This window comes from Hakea prostrata, chromosome 3, assembly GCF_041222555.1.
Source record: "Hakea prostrata isolate BN-2017 chromosome 3, UWA_Hpros_2, whole genome shotgun sequence".
NCBI lineage: Eukaryota > Viridiplantae > Streptophyta > Magnoliopsida > Proteales > Proteaceae > Hakea > Hakea prostrata.
Genome location: NC_142602.1, coordinates 49,340,620 through 49,367,467, shown reverse-complemented (window position 1 = coordinate 49,367,467; position 26,848 = coordinate 49,340,620). Strand labels below are relative to the sequence as shown.

General features: G+C 37.1%; 1 protein-coding gene across 1 annotated transcript; it reads right to left on the bottom strand.

Annotated features, from left to right (window-relative positions):
* Positions 1-7,714: 7,714 nt before the first annotated feature.
* Positions 7,715-12,182, bottom strand: LOC149022397 (putative disease resistance protein At1g59620). The gene is made up of 3 exons (XM_089147274.1): positions 12,010-12,182; positions 11,562-11,751; positions 7,715-10,502 (listed from the first exon to the last, which is right to left on the bottom strand). The coding sequence occupies exon 3, from the start codon at positions 10,477-10,479 to the stop codon at positions 7,717-7,719; it is 2,763 nt and encodes a 920-aa protein (XP_089003400.1). The 5' UTR covers positions 10,480-10,502; positions 11,562-11,751; positions 12,010-12,182; the 3' UTR covers positions 7,715-7,716.
* Positions 12,183-26,848: the final 14,666 nt, after the last annotated feature.

Genomic DNA, 26,848 nt, shown 5'->3' with positions numbered 1-26,848 from the left:
CAGTGCCATCGAACTTCTCAATGTCTACCCTGGAACCCCCCATAGGAGTATCCAAACTTAGGTAACTAGGGTCCCTCCCTAGTCCTACAGCTCTACTAGAGCCTGTGGTTATAACACTAACCACACTGGGAGGTGTATCCTCCCCTGGTAGACTTAAACCCTTTCTTGGCTCCACTTTGAACCCGGTCCAAAACACTAATCAGTATATAAGAATCCAATTCACAATACTGATTAATCAATTCTGAAAAATGAAGATTATTCTAACAAAGTGTTAAATAATCAATATTAATTAATCACCAAAAAAAAGAATAATCTCAGTTTATACAAGTTATAAAAACAGCAGCAGCCTAATAATCAGGTGTTAACACCACAGATCAATACATACCAAGTATTAGATCAATACTAACACAGAAAATTAGACAGCATATAGTATAATGAGAAATTCAAGATTAAATGAGATTAATTAAAGCCATAATCATATCAGAATCATCTACCTATACTCAGATTGTCACCCAACAGGTTATAATCAGCTTAACAGAGCATACCACAGTTATATGACAAAAATCTAACAGAGATTTATAGAACCCGAATCATAGTCATATCACATACATATCATATGAGATGAGAATCAATTTCATACGATTAATACTTATGACAGAAATTGAATGGAAACTATAAAAACAACATCATCATTCATATAACAGAGATATCAGCAGCGAAAGAAAAAATAAAGAAATTAGGAATAACCTGAGACAACCTTAACCGTATAGACAATCTTCACATTTAGGATTTAATTGTTTTCACAATACCTAAACGAAGCAGGGACCATGACTGAGATGGCTCTGATGCCAATCTGTGATCGTGAAATCAAAATTCCTCATGCCCTAATTGTTTCGGACCGATCATACAAGGGTAAATTGAAAAACAGAGAAGACAATCACATGATGACGGAGTTCGGCATAGCCTACTCTCCGGGACTCGAGTGTGAATCCAATCCACTATAGGTATGGGTGATTACAGACTAAAGAAGAAGAACAGCAAGGAACATATAACCTGATATACACAGTCTCTGGTTCTCATAAGATCATCGAAGGATCGCCTTGCTCTTGCGATCAGAAGCCCTATCTTTCCATCATCAATAACCAACTAGAACCATAGGTACAGGTGACCGAAGACGAACGCCATGAACGAAACCTCAAGAAGCTTCAAGAACCCGTAGCAGAGAGCAAACCAAAAATCAGAAAAACGAGTTGCATAACTCGTGCGAGCCAAACCCCAGCCCTAATATAATAAGGCCTGAACCATACGAACCAAAAGAAACCGGTTCGGTTCAACACTAATAAATACAAGATTACCGGGGCCCCCCAAAAAAACAAAACGCCTAAAAAATTTTTTTTTTGAATTAATCAATGTTTTAGCCTGAAAATTTTTAGCTAACCAAGATTCCCTTTAAAAAGAGGACTCAAGCATGGAAGTATGAAACTGTATCCAACCATGTGGGAATAGTGAATAGCATTCTTAGATGTGATGGCACACTTTAGGGATAAGTATTTTCGTCTTTTTAAAACATCCATAATCTCCCTTAGGCTGCGTTTGTTTGCTGGAATAAAGGTGGGGTGGAAAAATTCTTTAAAAAAGTGTAAATTTCTTACTTTTTCCTTAAATCCCAAAATAGTAGGTTATTTGGTTGCTTGGGGTGGGAAAGTGGGAGACAATTTTCCTTGAATCATGGAAACTTGTCTGCTGATGTGGCAGCCCAACTTTCCCACCCCATGCTATTTTAAAACTGGATTTTTATTTGCGGCAGCAGCTGCCTGCTGCTGCCAACGGCTTAGATTTAACCACGTCATCAACATTTGAATTAATGGTTGGGATTCAAATATGGGGGATTTATGTGTAAATATTAGTTTTTTATTTTACATTTTAAAGAATTAACTTTTATTAATTTACAAAACAAAGTCCCTCCTTCACCCAAAAACCCTCTCTCTCATTTTCGTCTCACACCATTATCACAAAGCCATGAGCTGCGAAGCATGGAAATGGTGGTGCTTGAGTACTTTTCACGCTACTCGAATATAAGCTTTGTCACTCTTTTTCTTCTTGGTTGAAACTGGAAAAAAAAGGCAGTAACCGAAACACCTACCCTTTTTCTTTACTTGTTCAAGTTTTGATCTTCTAGGTTTTTAATGGGAGAAGGCAAAACAGAAGTCGAAGGGTTCTTCGCGACCAACAAGACTAAGTGGAGAAAAAGATGCTGAAGATCCTCAAGAAAATCAATTTTTTTTTTAAGTTATTGGCTTCCGATCTGAACTGAGTCTCCTCTGCTTGATCCGCAACCCTCTTTCTCTCCTCATATTGATTTTTCTTTCTTCCTCTGTTACCGATCCCTTCAATCTCTTATCCTCCGTCAATCCTCCACAGTCGTCTTCGACTACATCCCCCAGTCTGAGAGAATCGTCTCCAATTTCATCCCTTAATCCAAGAGAATCCTCTCCAACTTCGTCCCCTGGTCTGGGAGTTTCGTCTCCGATTCAACCTAGAGAATCTGCGGAGCGAGGAAGAAGAGGAGGAAAGAGGAGTTAAACCGATCGAAAATCGCAATCTGTCTCGTAGGTGGAGCTAGGAGGTGTACCAGAATCGTGCCAAACAGCGTCCGTGAGAACTGAGAAGACAAAATGAGAAAGAGGGTTTTTGGGTATCGGGTGAAGGAAGGACTTAGTTTTGTAAATTAATAAAAGTTAATTCTTTAAAATGTAAAAAGAAAAATTAGTATTTACACATAAATCCCCTAAGTTTGAATCTCAACCATTAATTCAAATGTTGATGATGTGGCTAAATCTAAGCCGTCAGCAGCAGCAGGCAGCTGCTGCCGCAAATAAAAATTTAAAACCCCACATATTTGGTAGGACTTTGTGGGAAAGTTAGGAAAAGTAAAAAGTGGGACCCACCCCTATCACTTTTTTACAAAACCCTTTCTTTTCTTTTTCTTTTTCCTCACCTCACTACACATGGGACCCACATGTTTTTTTTTCCCACCCCACCTTTGCAAACAAACGCAACCTTAGAGATAAGAGATAGGACCGAAGAGAGAGCCAAAAAGGAAAAAGGAAAAAGGAAAAAAGGAATCTTTCATGGTGGTAGCAAAGTGCTATCACCTTAGCAATTGAAGCACTTACTTTATTGATGGGACATTTTGTTCCCTTTTCAAATGCAATCTCTGTCTAAAAACTAAAAACCGTACCACTCATTGTGAAGTAACCCATAAGGATCAAAGACTTTTTTTTTTTTCTCAATTTTTTCAATATTAACCATTATCACCGTATTAGATAGCTTAATTTTGTCTTTGGATGGTGAATCTTCTCGTACATATATATGTTTCTTTATCTTTCATTATCAATCAATGTCACATCCAATTTGAAAAGCATTGTCACTTGGGTATTTCCAAAAAATGGGCCCAAATAACTCCTTAGGGTGAGGCGGACTGCCCTTAATCAACCCCCAAAGGGATCATGAATGTTTTATCCTGGAACTGCCAGGGACTTGGTCCACCCCTGACTCAGCAGCATTTGCGAAAAATATGCAGGAAAGGGAGGCCCAGCATGGTGTTTCTTATGGAGACAAAACAAAACAATGCTATGATACATTGTGTGGCAAGAACTTTAAGGTTTAATGACTTTTTCTCTGTTAATCCCATTGGTTTGTCAGGTGGTATTGGTGTCTTATGGAATGGTAATGTTTCAGTCAATATTCTTTCATCTTCTTCAAATATTGTAGATTTGCAAGTTACCATTTCATCCTCTGGTGCAGTGTTTCGAACCACTTTGGTATATGGCCACCCCCAGGTTGAGCATCGACAGCGGATCTGATATGAATTGTCACAGTTGGGTTCTTCTGTAAGTTCCCCTTGGCTTGTACTTGGTGATTTTAATGAAATATTGTCAAATGATGATAAATTGGGTGGCATCCCTAGACCCTAATCACAATTAGATGCTTTTAGAATGACCATTGATAGTTGCCACCTCTTTGAGGTTAAGTGCACTGGACCTAAGTTTTCTTGGTCTAATAAGCGTTAAGGGAGGGATTTGATAAAGGAATGTCTCGATAGGGCTTTTGTTAATATTGAGTTTCTTGATCTGTATGGGAGTGTTCAAGGCCATAGACAAGCCATGGTGGGTTCTGATCACAACCCCTTGGAAATCTCCCTACACCCTACAAACAAACGCCCTATGAGATTTCATTATGAGACCCAATGGGAAGATCATCTTGACCTTACTTCTCAAATTTCTATTGGCTGGAATTCACCTAACCTTGGTTCTCCAGTATACAAATTATATCAAAAGATCAAGAATTGCACAAGATCTTTAAGGTTATGGAGTAAAACTACTTTCCGTAATGCCTCAAAGGAAATTTCGAGCTTATTCCAACTGTTGGAAGAGTGTCAGACCAAACCTGTTTCTGAGAGTTCTGCTAAGAAAGAATTTGAGCTGAAAAGAGAAATTGAGAAACAATTGTTAGCAGAAGAAAAATTTTGGTGCTAGAGATCTAGAGTTCAATGGTTACAAGAAGGTGATAGAATACAAAGTTCTTTCATGCTTCCACTGCACAAAGGAGGCAAGAAAATTCTATCACAAAAATTAAAGACCATCTGGGTAACTGGTTATCTGAGGACTCTCAAATCAATTTTGCAATATGGTCTCATTTCACATCTCTTTTCACCACTTCTCACCCTATCCCTCCCCAGGAGTTTCTCAGTAGCACTTCTGCATGCATTACAGCTTCGGGTAACTCTCTTCTTTGCTCACCCTTTTCTTCTGATGAGATTAAAAGAACTTTGTTTCAAATGAAGGGCACCAAGGCTCCTGGATATGATGGGCTCCCTGCTAGGTTCTTTCAAAGGCACTGGGATATCATTGGCAATGATTTCACCCTTGCTGTGCAACATTTCTTTAATGGGGGATATATGTTGCGCAGTCTTAATAAAACCATTGTTTCCCTCAATCCCAAAAGAACCCACCCTCAGGATGTTTCTCACTTTAGACCCATTAGGGTTACCAGCGTGTGTTGTCGCTTGCTATGCTTGTGGATACAGTAGAGCACTTCAATCAAAGTTTAATTTGCAAGTGCAAAATTGTTCTAAACCACCCCCTCGATCCCAAGTGAAAATAGGAAGGGTAATTTTCATTTAGACCGCAAAGTTTGACTCAAGTCATTCTCTACCCAAAACAAATGGCAAATTATCATTTTTATGACCAAAATACCCTTACTCCATTCAACCATTAGATTATGTCATGTAAGAGAACTTCGATCCAATGGTTCCAATAAAAAACGGAAAACGGATTTTAGTTACAATTATAACTTTTTTATGTTACAATTTCAAATTTACAAAGTTAATAAACTACATTGTTTACATTAAGAAGAATTCTTGAAACTTGTGATTTTCATAATCTTACATTGATACCGAATGTGGACCAACCATATTGTCATTCAGTAATTTCAGTTAATGCAGTTACTTTCGAGTCTAGATGATCTTGAATTTGATTGAACTACAAACATATGGAGTTTCCTTTGTGGCAACAATCAAACCGAAGCTTCAACAACACAGATCATAAATTTTGATCATGCTCACTGTGTCCTTGCAATTGCATTGGATGAGAATTTCGATTAGGGTTTAAAATATCTTTCAATATGACATGAAGGGGTTTATATAAATCCATATTGGTCATTGTTGTTAGTTGAAGCCTCCTAGTGGCTAGCCAATGTGAGTCTCTGTAATGTTGTAATGTGCCTTAGCCCATCTGGGGGAATCCATTTTAACTCAGAAAGTTGATCAATGTCTAGTGTCCTAGATTAGGCATTGTTGTTTCTCCACTTCCCAATACTTCAGCGAATCAAAATACAAAAAAAATCAAACTCTCAAGTTGGGGAAACATTTCATCTTAATTCCATTGTATGATTCAATTAAAATTAATGTGAGGTCCTTTAATCGGGGCAACCACTCTAGTACCCCCATCATATCTTCTTTCATATCTGTGAAACGCAAAGTCAAGAAAGTGAGTTTCGGTGGGAACTTGTTGTGGTGAGGTAGCTTTCGCATACTTCCACGAATGTTTATAGATCATAGAGAGAAACACGTTTTGTATAGATCATTAGTGCGTATGTTATGATGACGACGTTGATGGACTCCAAAAACACTCTTCTTAGCAATGGAATCATTGTGATCTAGGCACTAACCTTCCATTTGACGGGCAATGAAGATGCCTTAGTTTTCCTAATTTTATTACTTCAATATGAATACATGGAGCCCTGGTATTCTTCTTCTTCTTCTTCTTCTTCTTCTTCTTCTTCTTCTTCTTTTTGTGTGTTTTTCGGTAATTTTTTTTATTATTTTTGGAACAAAAAAGAATGGTATGCTCTAGATTGTCTGTAGGTTATAGTTATTACCTTATGATGAATTGAATATTCGATTGAGCTAGTTCCTTCTCACCTTAAACATCTACTAGATCTACCAACAAAAATCAATAATTTACGACACAGATGTGAAATATCATATTAATTCTAGTTCGTTGGTTTTTTTTTAGATTTGAGGTTCATCTAGGCCAGCTTAGATGTACCTCAAGTACATCTCGTGGAAGTTTTATATGATTAATATAGATGGGGCCTCACCCCTGACCCCAAGGGGAATCAAACTTTGAGCTCCTACGTGGAAGCGCTGGCCTTTTGCTGTCTTAATTAGCCTCTTAGGGTTTGTAACAATTAGTTTGTTATAATAATTAATAATCTATTGTTCCATCATCGTTCAATTTGATAGGTTGAGTTTCAATCCAATGAGTCCTATTAACTGTGGATGATCCTTCGAAAACATAGTTTAGCATATAAGGGCGAATTGAGGACTATAATCATTATCATGAAGTACGATTTAAAAAAGAATAACGGTAACAACAAAATTATCAGTAACAAAAATATGCTAGAATTACCTAAACAGAAGAAATTTACAAATACCTCTCTAATGATCGTGAAATGAAAAGGAAATTAGTTACTGAAAAATAAGAGAAATGAAAAGGAAAATATATATATATTTTCATTTAAACAGTTAAGTTGAACTTCAAATCATGTCCTTAAAATCAAATATAATGCGAGTACTTTTGGTTTTGGTTTCAAAGGTTGGATCTCTTGGGTAGTTTCAATTTTCATTTCACGGCTAGAAATTATTGAAATGAACTGAAATGACATGCATCGCATTCAAGTCTAATGCCAAAAAGTATTAAAAAAAAAAGAAACAAAGAAAAAGAAAAGGAAATTAGTATATGTTCTCTAGTGGAAAATGAAAAGAAAGAAAGAAAATGACCAAGAGAAAAACGTAACAACACAAGTTTATGATCTGGTTCAACAGACGTTATAAATAGGTTCAGAACCACAAATCCATTACTTTATTTAAAATAAAGTACCACTTGAGAACACAAGTTTATTTCAGATAGTGTATGATCTACAGTCATTTCCATGACCAAATGGATTCCTCTTCATGCGTAGTAGATAAGTCCCTTCTTTAACGTCCTCACGTCTGCACATTAAAACAGTACATCACATTCTAATGTTTATTAAGTTGATATTTAAGATGTTTATCGAAAAAAGAAAAAAAAATGAAATTGATATTTAAGAGGAGAGAGAGAGATTTCAAAACTCACCAACTCTGAGATGCAAGGGAACTCACCTTCAATATCAAATTTGTTGGATGGAAGGTATATGTTTGATCTTTTCCCAATCGTCCCCACCTTCTTTAGTCCTCTCATGGACCTCTTCTCCCATGAGAAATATTTTGAGTTCCTGTAGTGTTGTAATGTGCCTTAGCCCATCTGGGATACATTTCAAGTTCAGAATGAAAAAAAGTACTAGTTTCCTTAGATTAGGCATTGCTCCTTTCTCCACTTCCCAATACTCCAGCGAATTGAAAGACGAGAGATCCAAACTCTCAAGTTTAAGAAACCCCCTTGCAGAACATTTCATCTCAACTCCATTGAATGCTTCAGCTAGGTTGAGTTCCTTTAATTGGGGCAACCGCTCCAGAACCACCATCATGTCTTCTTTCAGATTTGTGTCACTTAAACTCAAGGAAGTGAGATTCGGTGGGAAGTCATTGTGGTCAGGTAGCTTCTGCATTCTTCCTCTAATTTTGAGGTCATAGAGGTACCCATGTTTCGAAAATGAAGGGAGAGATATTCCAGACTGAGTATCGAAAAATAGGATCTCAAGACGCGTCAATTTGAGTAAGGCTACAGACAATTTCAGATATAATTCTTCAGATTCTTCAACTGTACTAACTTGTAAACTCCTGAGGCCAGTCAACATTTCAAGGCCATCCATTAACCATTTGTCTAGTCTCAAGTGCAATGTTTGGAGATCACATAGATCGCCGATGTTTCTATTATGATGAGGACGCCGACACATTCCAAAAGCATCCTTCTTACCAATGGAATTGTAAAATCCAGGTGCTAACCTTGCACTGTTGGACACATCCAGATGCCTTAACTTACGTAAATTAAAAATTTCAGTGGGAATAGATTTAATGACGTTTGCATCGGTGAGATCGAGAGTTTGTAGGTTAGACAAGTTGCCAACCCAACATGGAAGAATACTCAAATCCTCTCCACGTACTCTCAAGTATTTTAGAAGAATGAGCTTCCCTATTTCCTTGGGTAACTCTTTAATAGCTGGAGCAAGCTCTAGATCCAACACGTTAATTAGTTTGAGTTGTCCAAAGAGAGATGATTGGGACATTGCAGTGAAGCAAAGTAATGAACGAAGATGATTTGGAGAACTCATAGAAGAAGAGGAACCGTGAGAACCATCCTCAGCCATATTTTCTTCATCACCCCTTATGTTATGGATAGCTACACGACGATAACAATTCAAATCCTTGTCCGGAGTGGAGATGTTAAGAAACATACCTTCCTTGGCTTTTGATGTTGCCAAGCTCAAGAGGAGATCGTGAATGATGAACGATTCAGGTTCTCCATTTGATTTCCACTTGGAAACTTGGATTAGGTTCCTCTGCATCAACTCCTCAAGGTACTCTTTTCCCAGATCTTCCATTCTTGAATTCCCCAAAAATCCCTCTGCAGTCCATAGCTGAATTAGTCGATCCCTCTCGATCTCAGTATCTTCTGGGAATACCCCAAAATAAAGAAAGCAAGGCTTTAAGTGAAAAGGTAATTCGGTGTAACTTAGACTCAAAACCTCGTCACAATTTCCCTCTTTTAGATGCCAGTGCACACGATCAAGCACTTTCTTCCATTCAACAAAGCTTCTTTTCTGCCTTCTTTCTGACAAGAGGCCTGCTAATACAAGAATGGCAAGAGGCAACCCATCACATTTCCCAACGAGTTTTGCTGCTAGATTTTTCACCTCGTTGTTGTATTCCTTGAGACCTGCTTCGATGACTTTGTCATCTTCTGAACGGAAGAATTTCTTCCAGAAGAGATTTAAACCATTCTGCTCGCCCATAAATTTTTTCTTGTATGGAATAGCATTCGGGTCGGCATGCCTGGCTACATCTTCATTTCGAGTTGTCAACATCAATCTCCGTTGTTGGCCATCGCATGGAACATGGAAAGAACGTAACAGACGATCCCAATCTTCTTTCCTCCAAACATCGTCCAATACAATGAGATACCTCTTCTTATTCTTGAGAATTGTTGAAAGCTTTTCCTCCAAATTTTCGAGGTCTATTGATGCCAACGTAATTTTTTCTTCTTCTTTGAGCTCTGGCATAACTTGTTTTATGATTTTGCATAAAATGTTGCTCATACTATATTGCTTTGATATAGTAACGTAGGCTTGACAATCAAAATGCTTTCTCACCTCATCATTATTGAAGATTTTATTTGCAAGAGTCGATTTCCCAAGACCTCCCATACCAGTGATTGAGACAACACCAGACAACATTTTGGGTTCTTTTTCCAATAGCACCTTCACTAGTTCCTCTTCTTCTGTTTGAAGGCCAACCACATTTAAAGGTAGAAAGTTCTTTTGGACACCTGCATAAATTTCAGATCGATGTGTTTGAGTAGACAATTGACTTTCCTCCAAAGTCTTAATGTCATAATTCACTCGGTCATCAAAGTGCATTTTGATCTTTCCCTTGAGATCCTCAATATTCCTTCTTAGTTGATGGGCATCAGTGAGAAACTTCGGAAACTTGATGGTCTTTTTCACAGCATTATCACGCCGGTTTCGAGCCACTTTGTATATAAATATATCAATTATATCTTCTGCCTCGAATGACAACCCCCTAAGCCGTTTCACCCACTCTTTTGCCCGTTCGCTTGTATGAAGTATTGCATCTACATCCTTCAAAGAGGCTTTCATCATGTCTAGTTGTGTGTGGAGTGCTTCTACTTCTGGCTTGACTGCTGAGAGATAATTTGCTTCATTTATTGCTAAGATGCCTAGTTTTTGTACTAAATTGATCACAGTCGCTGCCATTCCTTTCAAAGTAAGATCCTAGCCTTACTCATCAAAAAAGACAAGTAGGTGAAGTTGCATGTAAGACCCAAAAATAGATAAATAAATAAATAAAGATAATAATCTAATTCAATTCAATTTAAATCACCGCATTCATATTTCACATGCACATTGATTTCATCACCCACAGTAGACTAATTACAAAATATTCATACGGACCCGCCTAATCAAGTTGAGTAAGTGATGTCTTTTGAATATTATCATTATTATTTCCTTTTAACAAAAATATGAATGTCAACTTTGTTATTTTTAGGTAAAAGATAGTTGTATTAAAAGATAAAATGGATACATAATAGGGTTACATAAATGAAATCAATATGCCCACAAGTAGTGAGCTACATTGATCTAATAAGAAAATCTGAGCAAAGGACGACCCATTACATCTTCTCTATCTCTTGAGCAATCCGTACTGACAAAATTGAATTGGAGTAGACAATTGAATGTCAACTTTGTTAATAACACACATCATTAATTACCATTCGTTTGCTCACATTTATTGAACAAATCTACAAATATATTATTCTAAATATATAATAAACTTAAGTCTTTATTAAGCACAACTAACTAATTATAAAAAAAAGGTTGCATTTTTATGGTAATTTGATCATTTTGAAATATCAAAGGAGAATGGGAGGGAATAATTCACTTCTTTGCAAAACTAAAGTATTGGTAGTCTTTGAAAAATTTTCCCATTTCTTAATGTCCTCATATAATGCATTTAAAATAAAAATTATATGTGGCTGACACCTCAGCTCCAACACTTATCAAGAAGACTAAGTATACTACCCCCTGATTGAAGATAGTGAGCCCTGTTTATAGGTTCTCCTGACTCAAGGATGCAATTCTTAAGATTGAATTAGAAAAAAATGAAATAAATAAATAAATGACATAGAATCAAACCCAAAATTAATAAAAATTGAGTAAATTAATGAAAAGACAATAGAACTTCCAACTTCCTTGTTAAATCAGACATCTAACAAAGAGTTTTTTTAGTTTTGGTCGAAGCAACTAACTAAGAACATAAACTTAAAAGGGAAAATTACCTGAAGTAGCAACAAATCAATCTCTCCTCAAGTCTTGCAAATTAATTTCCAAAGCAAATCCTTTTTCTTCAGCTCTTCTTTAGAGCTCCCTGTTCTTCTGATCCAGCATAATTTGCTTCGATCATCTATAACCGACATAGCTAGTTCTGATCAGAATCGTTTCCATCACCTTCTCTGCTCTTCGACCATCCTGTACCACAGAAAAGATGTGTAAGTAGTTGTGGTACTGTGTTTAACACCAAAGCGACCATATAACTCTCGCTCAGCTGTCAACTCTCCCTAGCTATGTTTCTTTGTTCTTTAGTTTTTTCTTTTCATTCACTCTGCGGCTCTTCTGTCTTTTTATCTCCTTCCTCTCCATTACTTCTCATCCTTTCTCGTCTGAATTTTCTTTCTAAAAGCAACTGAGACTAGAAACTTACAAGGTAAAATTACTTAAGAGTCTTACAGATTTCTAGCTCCTCGTTCTTCTGGTCTGTGACGTCTAGATCGCTGTTCTTGTCTGTCCTTGTTCTTCTGATCCTGTCTTCCAGTTCCTTGTTCTTCTAGTTCCACGATTCCAGCAAAGTCTTGACAGATTTCCTGATTTTTTTTTTTATCTCTTCCTACCTCTTTTTTCTCTTGCTCCTGAAACTCAAAATAAGAATGATAATTAATCAAACCCTTCAGGATTAGTCTTCATTCTTTATAGTAAGACTGTAAAGACTATATATATTAAAAAATAAATAAATAAAAATAAAAAAAAGAAAAGAATTGAAATCATTTTTTTTTGGGTTATAAATTAATGTCCTGATGGATTGCTAATGAACTTCAAATGGGATTTCAAGGCTGATAAAGATTTCTTTTGAATTAATGAATGTTTTAGCCTGAGAATTTTTAGCTAACCAAGATCCCCTTTAAAAAAGAGGACTCAAGCATGGAAGTAGGAAGCTGTATCCAACCACGTGGGAATAGTGAATAGCATTATTAGATGTGATGGCACACTTTAGGGATAAGTGTTTTCGTCTTTTTAAAACATCCATAATCTCCCTTAGAGTTAAGAGATAGGACTGAAAGAGAGCCAAAAAAGAAAAAGGAATCTTTCATGGTGGTAGCAAAGTGGTATCACCTTAGCAATTGAAGCACTTACTTTATTGATGGGACATTTTTTGTTCCCTTTTCAAATGCAATCTCTGTCTAAAAACTAAAAAACGTACCACTCATTGTGAAGTAACCCATAAGGATCAAAGACACTGGTAAAAAAAAAAAAAAAAAAAAAAAAAAAAGAAGAAGAAGAAAGAAGAAAAGAAAAGAAAAGAAAAGAAAAGAAAAGAAAAGAGAAGAAGGAAGGGATAGGATCAAAGACACTACTCTCATTACAGTTCCATCCAGCACAACTCGAAAATACCCTTTCAAAGATCCTCCTTAGAGTGTACAACACTGTAGAGCACATGTGCAAAGCCTCCCATTCTAAAGCAAAACCAAACAATAATGGTTGAGAGACTCTTAAGCATATTTTCCCTATATTGTCCCGCGCAATAAAACCTAGGCTGCCTAACTAATCTCCTTTAAGGAAAGATGTGTGTGAGCCTTCCAAGTGCCTAGCGGTGAGTCGGATCCTAGATACAGTTCTGAATCTAGTGGAGAGAAGGCTTCGGCTATCCTAATGAACTCATCAACACCTCTTGCCGCCGCCTTGATTTCTCAGAGATGACTTCAAGTAGTTGTTGTTGCCATCAAAAAACCTGTGGATTATCATCTTGAGGAGGTATATATGAGAAATTGTTGGCAAACCAAGTCGATTGTGCTAACGGGCAACCAAACTAACACATGAGAGAAGTTCTCTCCTATAAAACCACACCGACCACGGCTAGGGTCGAGTTTAAATTGTCAACGATGGAATTCCTCTCTCGTTGCAAGACCTCTGACACACCCCCTCCACCGAGGTGTCTAATCTTAGGTATAGGGGTGTAAGTTTGGCCCTGGCGGCCCTGACCCGCCTTGAGCCCGAAAAAAAGGTTTGGGCTTAAGATTTTGGCACTGAGGGTGGGTCAAAGCCAAAATATTTTCGCCCTTACTAGGGCTAATGGTGGGCCTGGGATTACTCTTTGGCCTATTGAGCCCATCTCAACCTTGTCCCGATTGATGTTTGGCCTTAACCGTGGCCCTATTTCAAACCCTGATTTTGGCCTTGCTTTTGGCCTTGATCCTGACCCTAATTTTGACTTTGTCCTTGATTTTGTCTCTGATCGTGACCCTAATCTTAACGTTAATTTTGTCTTTAAGCTTGACCCTGATTATGTCCTTGATTTTTATCCTAATCTTCATATTAACCTTGATATAAGCCTTGATTTTGACCGAGTCAGTTTGATCATATTAGACTGTGAGTTCACTTTTTATATTATTTTTTAGGGTAATTTTTATTTGGATCCTTTGAGGTTTGATCTAAGCATTTTTAGTTCCCAAAAATATTGACATCTTACTTTTGCCTCCAGTGTGGTATCTCGAAAAACTTATGAATGACAGATAGTTATGTTTGTAACTAGATTACCAATTTTTTTTTACTACAAAAAAAATACCTTCTTTTGTAGAAGACTAAATTACTATTGATTTACTTATTAACAAGGTTTTGAATGGGGATTTTTTTTGTTGAATAGGGATATTAATTTGTCAAACAATTGTGAATGAAAACATACTTACTACAATCTTCACTTTGAAGATACACTTTTCATTTTATAGATCTCTTCTGATGTTTCAAAATTTACAAAGAGAGCTCCTCTGTGACCTTCTCTACAATCAACTTGGATTTTCAAGTCTGTCCAAATTTAATTCCAATTCTTCTATGTATCTGTTTTCTTTCATTAATAACCTCAACTCTTTGCTATTGGAGAAAAACCATGGAAGGGAGACAAAATAGAAAAGAGAGAGGAAGAGAGAAACTTGGGGGAAAGACAGACTGGAGTGAAGTTTGACCATTATCTTAGAAATTGAGAATCAAGACAAGGTTTTTTTTTTCCCTTTCCCTTTCCATGAAGCTAACATATAATAATCGTAATTTTCATCAAATAGCAAATTAGAAAACCCTAGAGAAGAGGGATTTCACTATTTTAGAGAAGATGATGAACTAGGGACAACCAAAGAGTGGGACTGCACAATAGCTTCAAACAGATTGAACAATGTGACCTATATTTTAGTATATATTTATTTATTTATTTAATTAACACCTTGATACCATATGGACAGCTCAGATTGAATACAAGATTATGTGTTGTTGTAAGGTGATATATTTCTCTAACACTTCATACCATATGAACAACTTAGATTGAACATAATTATTATTATTATTTCTTTTTTGTTATAGAACCTAAGATTCTATTAAACACAAGATTATGTACTATTGTAAAGTGATCAAATGTACGCAGTTACATGGTATCATCAAGTTGGGGAGGAGGAAAAAAAAAACCAACATAGAGACAATTAGGATCAATCAGGGCTAGAGATAGGGCCAATTAGGGCCAGGGATAGGGCCAGGAATACGACCAATCAAGGCCAGGGCCAATCTGTCCCGACTTGGCTCAATCAAGGCCAATCACAACAAAAATGGGCTTTGCTTGGCCTTGTAGGGCTTAGGGATAATAATCCTTAGCCTTGAATTAAGGTCAAGGCGAAAATGATCTTATATTAGAATATATAAGGTTGGGCTTGGGATTGCAAAAGCCTGGCCAAGCCCATCCTTATTGCAGCCCTACTTTGGTAAAATAGGACTTTTATATATAAAAGACCATACGTCCGTCGGCACCGGTTGCCACCGATGTTGATTACTTGAAGAAGCTGCCCCACTTTTATGAGCATCTTCCTCCAACCATAATGTGAAGTACATTGACTTCATGGTGGCCACCCCATTTCTAGCTCCCATCCATTGCAATTGATCTTTTGATGGAAAGAGACTAATCGGCATCTACAAATTGCTTCTGCATCTTCTTTATGAAATATCTGATTAATCAGCTTGGACTTTCATATTCTTGTTTGAGTGTCAATAAGGTTTGAAACCTTAACCATTGGAAGGGGATAAATTTTAGGATTGCTTGGTTTACAATCAGGGTGTGACAGTAACCAATGATCCTCCATAATGTGAACATCGTCCCCTGTTTCTACACCCAAATCAAATTGGGCTTCAATGCGTCCCTACCTTCGATCAAACTATGCCAAGACCATGAAGCTTGAGCCTGACAACCCACTTTGTATATGGTGTACTTCACTTAATTTCCTCTACAGTATTGAGCTATGGCCATATTTCATGCACTTCTTGGACCTGAGACTCTGGAAATTTTTTTTTCATTCTTTGGTTATGTATGGAAAGATAGAAATAAAATGACCACAATTTTGGATATTCACTTAATCTTGTTAGATATAGGTAGGTGTTTTTCTTCTAGTACTCAAGGCTCTTTATTTTGGGGGTGTATATGATTTTTTTTGTGCGGGGGTGGGGGGTTGTAAAAAAAATTGTGTTTGGAAAATAAATCGCCTTTAGAAATCTTGCCCAAAGGGCAATGGGGCTCCTTGCACAATTTGAAGGCCACCTTTGCTAGCATTGCATGATTTTGAATTTCGGAGTCCTTAGAGGCCAAGCCTCCCAGTCTTTTTGGTTTACATCCGCTCCCAAGCCACCCAATGAGTTTTAGAAATTTCCATCCACCTCCACCCAATAGAACGTTGTTGCTTGCTTTCAAAGTTGTGCATGGAGTGTTTTTGGTATTTTAAAATGACTAGCAGCATATTGAGGTAAAGCAAATGCTAAAGACTTCAAGGTAACTTCTTTACTTGCATGGGAGAAGAGTTTTTTTTTTGGTAGAGGGAGAAGAGTCGAACGTTCCATCATTCCAATCTCTATGTGACTTTGTCAGGAATATTATTAGAAAGTAATTACTGTATAGGTAGCAACTTTCGTAGGAAACCCATTTTATTTAGATTATGGCTTGGAAATAAGAGATTTTCAACACTTGAGAAAACCATCCTCAGAACTTCAAGGAATGCTGGGGCTACAACTCAAGCTGGATTTAATGAAATTAATAGCCTATCCACTTGCCTTACATTGGAGCTCTAATTAAACAAGACTTCAAATAGTAGATCTTGGGGAGTTCTGAAAATAGGAGTGTATCATCCGCAAATAACAAATGCGAAATAGAAAGAGCTTGGGACTTCACCTTAATTACCACTAACAAGTTGTTGAGCTTCTGCATGATGTATGATGGAACTAAGTCCTTGGGAGCATAATATGAAAATGTCAGGTGACAACGGATCCGTTGGCAAGTGTCCCTCGTAGGGGTGATGGCATTACCAATTGCTCCATTTATCAACAACTTGTATGAACTGTTCTTATAGTTTTCATGACTGACTTCACCTATTGATAGAGAAACCCAACTTTAGAAGTATGGCTTCTATAAATTGCCACTGCAGCTTACCATATGCCTTCTTCACGTCAAGCTTCAAGGCAATAAAGTTTTTTCTTCCCCTTTTTTCCCTCTTCACATAATGGAGAAGCTCATTAGCCATATGGATGTTGTCAGAAGTCAGACATGTAGGTATGAAATCTGATTGTACCGGTGCCACAATATTTATCAAGGTAACCTGGGAGTCTATTTGCCATTTTTTAGAAATTAGCTTCACCACCATGCCATCAAGACTAATGGGCTTGTATTGGTCAGCCAATTGGGGGGGGGGGGGATGGGAAAAGTATAGGCAGGAAGCCATTAGGACTAGGGGGCCTTGAAAGGTCCCACTGAGAATAGAGCTTTCTGGACTTCATCCAGAGATGGAACTACTAGTAGGACCTTCCAAAAGTGTCAACCTTGAACTCAGGTTCATCATCCAAGTTCAACCTCATTCAAGCAACATCTTCTTCCAAAATCAGACAGGGTTTTTTGACCTACTAAATGGATTTCCAAATTAGGGTTAAGTGGGATTTCACAATCACAACCTACATTCACATTATAAGATGGATTCAATCACATTCTCAATTCACAGTCAATCTAAGTCCATACAGTTACATGTTGATGCATATATTATAAACATTATTAATCACATGTATACTGAAATTTCAAAGTCATAACAATCATTCATAAACCCTAAAACAACATTGTGTAATCATACAAGCATGTTTCATAGCAATCAAGAATGTAACAATGGTTATGTGCAAGTGAATGTCCTCACCTTCGTATTAATTTGTAACCTTGTAAATTAGGTCAAAGAGTATGTTCACACTTCATAAACATTATTAATCACATGTATACTGAAATTTCAAAGTCATAATAATCATTCATAAACCCTAAAACAACATTTTGTAATCATACAAGCATGTTTCATAGCAATCAAGAAAGTAACAATGGCTATGTGCAAGTGAATGTCCTCACCTTGCTATTAATTTTTAATCTTGTAAACTAGGCCAAAGAGTATGTTCACACTTCATAAACATTATTAATCACATGTATACTGAAATTTCAAAGTCATAATAATCATTCATAAACCCTAAAACAACATTGTGTAATCATACAAGTATGTTTCATAGCAATCAAGAATGTAACAATGGTTATGTGCAAGTAAATGTCCTCACATTGCTATTAATTTGTAACCTTGTAAATTAGGTCAAAGAGTATGTTCACACTTCCTAAAAAGTCCTATTAAGATGTTAGTTCAAAGTTAGAAACAACCCTAGATGTATGATGTTGAAAAGATAAACAAACGACCAACTTGGCAATGGGTGGGTTGCTTGGGGGAACCAAGGCAATCAACCCAGACATGAAATCTGCCAAAGCTTGGGTGGGTCGCCTAAGGCAACCAGGCTAATCAACCAGCCTTCTATGTATAGATAGATTTGTCTTAGATCGATAGAAAGCTTCTTGTTTGGGTTCTAAACTACTTTGAAATTACTTAGAAAATTCTGAAATCATACTAGAACATTATCTAATATAATTTAGAGATCAAACATGACAAAAAGAATGAAAACCTAATGAATCCTATATTAGGTCTTCTTCGAAATCTAACCATAAGATTCATGGATAAGCCAGAGTGAATGGGGATTCATTCTAGAGTAAAAATGATAGAAGAATTAGGTTATTACAATAAGTAGAAACTTTAAACTAGGACTTGGCAGTAGGAGGAATCGATCAAAAGAAGAGAACTAGAACGAAGAAAATGAATACTAACCTTTAAGAAAGCAAATCGGCTTTCGGAAACCTTGACAGATGCTCTCCACAGCTTCCTTCACCTTAGGGAGAGTTCTCTTGAGGAGCTCTGACGGCTTTAGAACATAATGACATGTTTTAGAACGAAAAATCATTAAATAGGGCTTCAAAAATCACTTTTCCCAAAATACATTTTTTCCCCGAAACTAGGTGGGTCACTTGAGGTGGCTAGGGCAGGCAATCTACCCCTTGTACTTTTGTTCCAGGAGTGAAATAAGGCCTTGAATGCCTAGCTCTTCCTTAGGTGCTTTTCTATGCTATAGAGAGCCCTACCTAATTTTCTGGGACCTTCTGCATATGTCATCACCGTATTCTTAATCCATCTACAAAGGACGTCAATGTCCGAGTTAGATCTTCTTCAAAATTCTAACAAAACTCCCAACTTAGCATCCTCCATCTATTTCTATTGGTTTTAAAACTAATCCAATGGTCTCAACTTGGATGGCTCATAGTTGCCTTCTTTCCACTCTCCAGGTTTTTGGATCTACAATATGAATTTTCAAATTAGGGTTTTGGGTAATTTTACAGTTGTAATTCTTGGAATTTACATAAAGAACAAAACAACAACGATTTCTACTATAGCGTGATATTTGTTAATAAGGGGCTTACTATAAATCACATAAATTTTCAGGTAAGGTTCATCTTTAATGGAAACGTTGTTTTGAAATTATTATCTTTTTGTGTTCTTCTGAGAATTTAATTTGGGGATTGGTGGGACTACACGCTTATGGTTGTTGAAACTCTCAACCTCCACTTAAATTTTTCACAATTACAATGATAGAAGTTTTACAAACAAATTAGCATATAAGATGTTAATTGATAGGAAATTTATTAACATATATTAGGTGATTTTTAGTTTGTAACTTGGAATTAAATTTGATATTTCCTCACATTTAGTTTCTATTTTGAATTTTATTCAGTTATATTTTTCCTTTATTTGGTGATTTCTTCTTAGAGAAAAAAAAATCATATCTTTCATTTATTTAGTGGTTTCTTTTTAGAGAAGAAAATGAATTTAATGTTAATTTTTTTATAATAATTAATTAATGATAGTATCATAACTTGACAAAAGGGTAAATAAGTAAATAGATAATTTTGGGTTATTTTTTGAATTTTGAAAAAATATATAAATGTCACATAATCAATAAACTAAAGGGAGCTTAGTTATAGGGGGTAATAATAATTGTAGAGAGAGTTAAAGTTTGGATTAATAATTTTAAAAAGTACAAGGGGTAAAATAATAATTTTAAAAAGTACTGGGAGGCAATAATAATTATCCCAGTTAAGATTTTCTTATATGCAAAGCCTACAGGGTATGGCTTTGATAAAGAAATGCCTTGATCGGGCCTTTGTTAACCTTGACTTCTTAGATATATTTGGTTGTGTCCGAGGTCATAGGCATGCCATGGTGGGGTCAGATCATACACCTCTTGAGATTTCCCTCTACCCTGCCAAGAGACGACCTATGCGATTCCATTATGAAACCAAATGGGAAGACCACCAGGAATTACTCTCACAGATTGTTATGGGTTGGACCATTCCCAGATTGGGATCCCCCTCTTACCAGTTGCATCAGACGATTAAGAATTGAACCAAGACTCTTAGGATTTGGAGTAAAAAAACCTTTAAAGATGCATCCAAAGAAATTTCCAGGCTTACCCAACTCCTTGAGACATGCCAACAAAAACCTCTTTCAGATGCTTCAACTCAAGAGGAAGTTGATCTTAAGAGGCAAATAGAACAACAACTTCTTGCTGAAGAGAAATTTTGGTGCCAAGGATCTAGAGTCCTCTTGTTGTCTGCCGGGGATAGGAATACCCAATTTTTTCATGACTCCACGGCTCAGAGGAGACAAAAAAACACTATTCACAAATTGAAGGACTCTTCTGGCCATTGGCTAACTGAGGAGAGACTTATTTTGGCGGAGATCCATAACCATTACATTTCCCTCTTCACTTCCTCCTCTCCCTCCTCCCCCCACAACTTTCTCATGAGTACTGCACCATGCATCTCAGCTTCAGACAATGTACATCTGTGTGCCCCTTTTTCTGCTGAGGAGATAAAGAAAACACTCTTCCAAATGAAAGGTACTAAGGCCCCCGGGATTGATGGTCTACTAGCTAGATTTTTTCAAAAACATTGGGATACTATTGGACCTGACTTGTACATGGGACTCAACATTTCTTTAGAGGGGGGTATATGTTGAAAAATCTCAACAAAACTGTCATCTCCCTTATTCCCAAGCAGCATAACCCCCAAAATGTCACTCATTTTAGACCCATTAGTCTATGCACTACTCCATATAAAGTCATAGCTAAATGTTTGGCTAATAGATTAAAACCCATTTTGGGCTCGTTAATTAGTCAAACCCAAAGTGCCTTTGTACCTAGTCGAGCCATTTCTGACAACATTTACTTGGCCCATGAGTATCTCCATTTCCTTAAGAAATCTCAATCCAAATCTGGGTATATGGCCCTTAAGCTCGACTTGTGCAAGGCCTATGGCAAATTAGAGTAGTCATTTATTGAGGATACTTTGCGACATTTAGGGTTTGCTAGCACGTGGGTTCAATGGGTAATGCAGTGTATCACAACTGTCTCCTTTTAGATCAAGGTAAATGGCTCCCTATCCAAGAGTATTATTCCCTAAAGGAGAATCAGGCAAGGTTGTCCCCTGAGCCCTTATATTTTCATTCTATGTCAGGAGACCTTCACCCAAAGACTTATCTCCAATAGAGGCATCCCTCGACTGCCTGGGATTAGGCTTAGTCACCATGCTCCCGAGATCAATCATTTGTTTTTTGCGGATGACTGTATGCTCTTCTCCCCTGCTTCCATCCAGAATGCTTCTCACATCTCATCAATTCTTCAGGAATATGAACAAGTATCGGGGCTCCATATTAACCCTTCCAAGTCAGCTGTCTTGTTTAGTCAAAAGACCTCTTCCCAAGTCAAAACAGAAATCACTCCCATTTTGGGCATGGAAGAAGTACTCACACATGGTACATATCTAGGTCTCCCTTCATCCATTGGTAAATCTAAAGTCCAGACCTTTTCTTTTATTCTTGATAGGCTATCTTCAAAACTAAATGGATGGAAAGGGAAATTACTTTCTCAGGCAGGCAAGGAAATATTGATTAAGGCTGTAGCTTTTGCTCTCCTTATGCTATGTCTTGCTTTCTTATCCCAATGAATTATGCCATTTGATGACCCAGAAAATTAGGCAATTCTGGTGGAAAAATGATAAAGGAAGAGGGATATGTTGGATAAAATGGGATACTCTCTGTCAGAGTAAGAAGGATGGTGAACTAGGTTTTCGGGATATCCACTGTTTTAATCAAGCCTTGTTGGCTAAGCAATGTTGGAGACTCTTAACACATTCTGACTCTTTGTGGGCCCAGGTCATGTTTGCCAAATACCTTAGAGGGAGACCTCTTCTTGAGGTTGAGGTACCATCCAATTGCTCTTGAGGTTGGCGGAGTGTCTTAGCTGGTAGGGAAATCCTAAAACAAGGACTTGTAAGACAAGTAGGAAATGGACAACAGATTGAGATCTATAAAGATCAATGGGTCCCTTCACTACCTTTCAAATGTATTGCAAGTCCCCCACATCCAAATGGGCCTAGGCTAGTTTCCGAGCTTATTGATTGATCATCTATGAAATGGAATAGCTACTTACTTGCCTCTCTTTTCTCCCCAATGGAAGTACATGCAATCTTGACTATTCCACTTATTTCTCCTATGTCATCTGATTCATGGGTATGGTGCAAGACGAAACATGGAAAATTTCAGGTAAAATCAGCTTATTACCAATGCTTGGCAATGGCAGACTCACAAGGTAGCATTTCTTCCTCTTCCTCACCATCTTTATGTTGGAAAAGAATTTGGCAAATGCAAACACTACCCAAAATCAAACATTTTTTATGGAGAATATTTTATGATGCATTGGCTATTGGCTCTTCTCTCTTCCACCGAAATTCCACCCCTTCCCCTATATGTTTAATTTGTGGCAAGGCAATTGAAAATGTTGGACATGCTTTCTTTTTCTGCACTCATGCTAAGGAATGCTGGAGGCTTTGCCCTCTCAGACTTGATACATCTGATTTTCATGGTGAGACTTTGCATGAATGGATGAGTTTTATCTCTTTCAGATTTTCAGGATTTGGGAATATGACACATATAGATCAAATATGGAGTACTCTCATTTGGTGCATATGGAGAACTAGAAATTCAGTAGTATATGATGGATTTGATCCTTCAATTCATCATACTTTATCCACTTTCTTCTCATTATGTGCAGAAATTCAGCAGCATATATCACCATCCTTGGATACGACAGTTGCACCTACAAAGAGGGTGGAACCTGAGATGGAGATTAGAAATATGTTCCAGTTGTTCACTGATGGTTCGTGGGACAAGAGATCAAGATATGGTGGTCGAGGAGCTCTTATTTGGGACTCAACTGGTGGGTTTATTGCTGGGCAATGTATCGGCAGTAAGGGATCTTCTGCTGTGATTATGGAAGCTGAAGCGATTAGAGACGGGTTGCTTCTTGCAAAGTCTCTCAATATTTCTGATATTCAAGTGAATTCAGATTCACAAACTTTTATATTGGCTCTCCAAGGAGAGTCTCTTTGTTTAGATTGGATGACTTCTAGTGTCATTTCTGCAATTTTGATAATTGTAAATGACTTTAGTTGTGTTCTGTTTAGGTTTATTCCTAGATCTAGGAATTCATTTGCTGACTTCCTTGCTAAAGGAGCAAACCAGTTTAAACTTTTTAGGCACTGGTGGGGGATTCCACCGGCTTTTATTGTTTCACCCTCCTTATTGTGTATTGGGTCTATGACCTTAAACTATTTTACATAATGAAATATGTTTACTGTTGACAAAAAAAAAAAGCCTTCATCCCCACCCTTCGCTACACTTATCGCCCCAAATGTGCAAATTTTACAAAAATGGGTTTATTTTGTAAGGCACCGTTTAAGACCGTTTTAGTTAATAATTGGAAGTGAAAATTACTCAAATGCCCTTTAATTTAAATCTTATTTTCAAACTTCAACAGTTCAACTCATGGAAGTGGGTGAAGGAAGAATCCCTTCATCCATGCATTTACTTGCTCGACTGAGAACTTTAAATATTCCCTCTTTCTTCTCCAGTCCACCTCTCCTTTGCCAGTCCATTTTATGGTTTTGCGAGATAACAGTTTAAGCTCTCAATTTTGGGAAGACAACATGCACTCCGCTGTCCTTGATTCATTCTTGCAAATGTATGTTTTTGAATTAATAGACGAAAGGAACCTCCCAATAAAAGTTGAAGATCTAGTGGGATTCAAAATTACCAATTAATCTTCTTATCTGAGATCGAATCCCCAATTTGACCGTACCATTTTCAGTGCATTCTTCCAGTAGACTATGGTCAATAGATCCCATCTGCTACCCTTATGGTGTTCAAAGAAACAATAATTATTAAGATTTTTAATCGTTGAATCATCGCCATGCATTTAATCTGTTAAGATTCTTAATTTAATCAGATTAAATAATTAAAGCATAAATGAAAAGTAGAGGAAAGCTGTCAATCTTCCTTTATCTTTTAGTTTTCTTTTCATTATCTAATCAATCGCTTAATAAAAGTAGAATTTCTTTTCAAAATTTCCGCAATCTCCTCCTGAGAATAAGCTGAAGGGAAAGCAGAAAAAGATCTTTTGTAGTAAGATAGCGAATTGGCATTACTTTATTGATGGGACATCTCGGTCGTCTTTTCAAATGCAATATCAAATGTGAAAATGTGTAGCTCATGGTGAAACAATCCATCAATATGGTAAAACCACATTCGTCACTTGGTCTTCTTCATTATTCATTGAAGCCTTCTTTATCAAGTGGCAGACACTTCTTCCTTTGATCCTTATGACGCATTTTCAAAGCGTATCATATGGATAGACCACTACTTACATGCGTTTATAGTTTTTAAGCTCTTTATAGTTGTTGGTTATTTTGTATTTAAAAGATAAGCAGCTTGGTCCGCTTAAGTAAGGCAAAAAAATCTTGTGGATGCAAAAATTCTCGTTGGAAGATTCACCCATCACAGTCAGGTGTGCGACCCGGGTCGAACACCAGATTAGTCAGGACAAAGCCTTGAAAACCGGAGTTGGCAAAAAAAACAAAAATATAATTAAAAAAAATAAAAGGAAGATTGGCAGCTTTCCTCTACTTTGCCTTTATGCATGTTCTCTCTTTTAATTATTTGATTAAATAAAGAATCTTAACAGGGTACATGGCGATGATTCAACGATTAAAAATCTCAATCATTGTTTCTTTGAACACTATGTGGGTAGCAGATGGTGCATCCCTGATCTCCTCCAAAGAATGAGAATTTTTTTTCCTTCATTTTAGTGAAAGAAAAATATTCATTAAATCAAAGAGTGTTGTAAACGATTGAGGGATCTGCACGCACACTAGAACTGTTGTTGTAATCACAATACTCCTTTAGAGCTGAAACGTACATGAAGTGCTTTCTTTAAGGTATTTAGACACCCCGATTTGTGCAATACGGGTTCTAAAAGTGTTTTTACCCCAAGATCAGTTAGCCCAAACATTTAAGGTTGCACCCCAGAAAGGTTTACTCAAGGTATAATTAGGTTATGCTCACTGCATAACAGAATAACAGGGAGAGAGAGAGAGAGAGGAGGAGGAATTCTGTATGTAAAGAATGAGCACGAAATTGAGTTTATATAGAGCCCCAAAGGCTGTGGGTGAAAGGGTAAGGCTGTGAGGGTACTTTTCAGCTCAACTCTCTTCAGTAAGGTACCTCCAGTTGACCTCCCTACAGGAGAGTGCCACTCAAATGGCATCTCCACGTATTCACCCAGTAGTGGGCTTTCCAGAATAGGATCCATGACAAAAATGTGCCTTCCGGACCAAAGCCCACGACCCAAATCCCAAGTCATATAGATTTATTAATATTAATATATATCTATATAACCATAGCAGGGTCACAACAGGATTCAGGCTCGGTTCGTGTCGTACAAATTAATAATACATGGGCCCTTACTATATATAAACCATATAATCAAATCCTCTCAATCCGATGTGGGACTAAATAAAACCATGGATAAAAGACACGATTTAAACAAATATTTATATAAAATAACATTAATAATTTTAAACATATTTTACAACAAAGAGTTATTCGAGATGAATAGATCACCAAATCTAAGAGTTTTTAGTAGAAAAATAACTGAAACTGTTTAGAGAGATATCGGGTAGACTACCAAATCTAAGGTGGGGTGCCATGTTCTTAGAAATAAAAAGCAAAACAGGAACTAACTCAATGGGCCAACTAAGTCCATTGGGCTCAGGAATAAGAAGAGGAAGATCATCAAAGGCAGACCAAACTTTGAGTACTGAATTCTAGACAAAACCTCCAACCATATCTACTAAACCATACAAAAGATTTGGTGTTCTATCTGCTCAAGTGAGACATCGACCGTCTTTCCCCATAGCCGTTATCCACTTCCATCCATGCTCCATTTCTGCTTTGTATCCTGCAATAATCAGCCTAGGATTCATTATTAAGTTCTATTAGTCAATTGTCTCCCTAATAAAGAAAATTTTCAGTTAGCAATTTAACCCTTTAGGTGTTTCTTGTATAACTTGCTAACCTTGATGAGATACACATTGCCATAAAGCTAAGGTCATGGCTGATAAAGAACTGTTTAATCTCCTTCAATGTGTGGCACGAGGATATTACTCTCAGCCTGGTGATATTTGAAAATATGGAGATATGGATTCAGGTGGTCAATATGCCATCAACTCAGCACACTGCACTGAAATGGCACAATTTTAATTGGCAATAAAATGGGGGAATTTTAATCGGCCAAGGTCCCAACCAAACTGAGAGACAAAGGAAGCCATTACCCATAAGACTGAACTTCGTAAATTCAATGCACCAATTCGCCCTCGATTACGACTTAACAGGGGAGAATCAAATTTCATCTAGATCAATAAACAGTATATCAAGTTGCCTACAGTTTGTTATTTCTATGGGACAATAGGCCACGATGCTCAAAG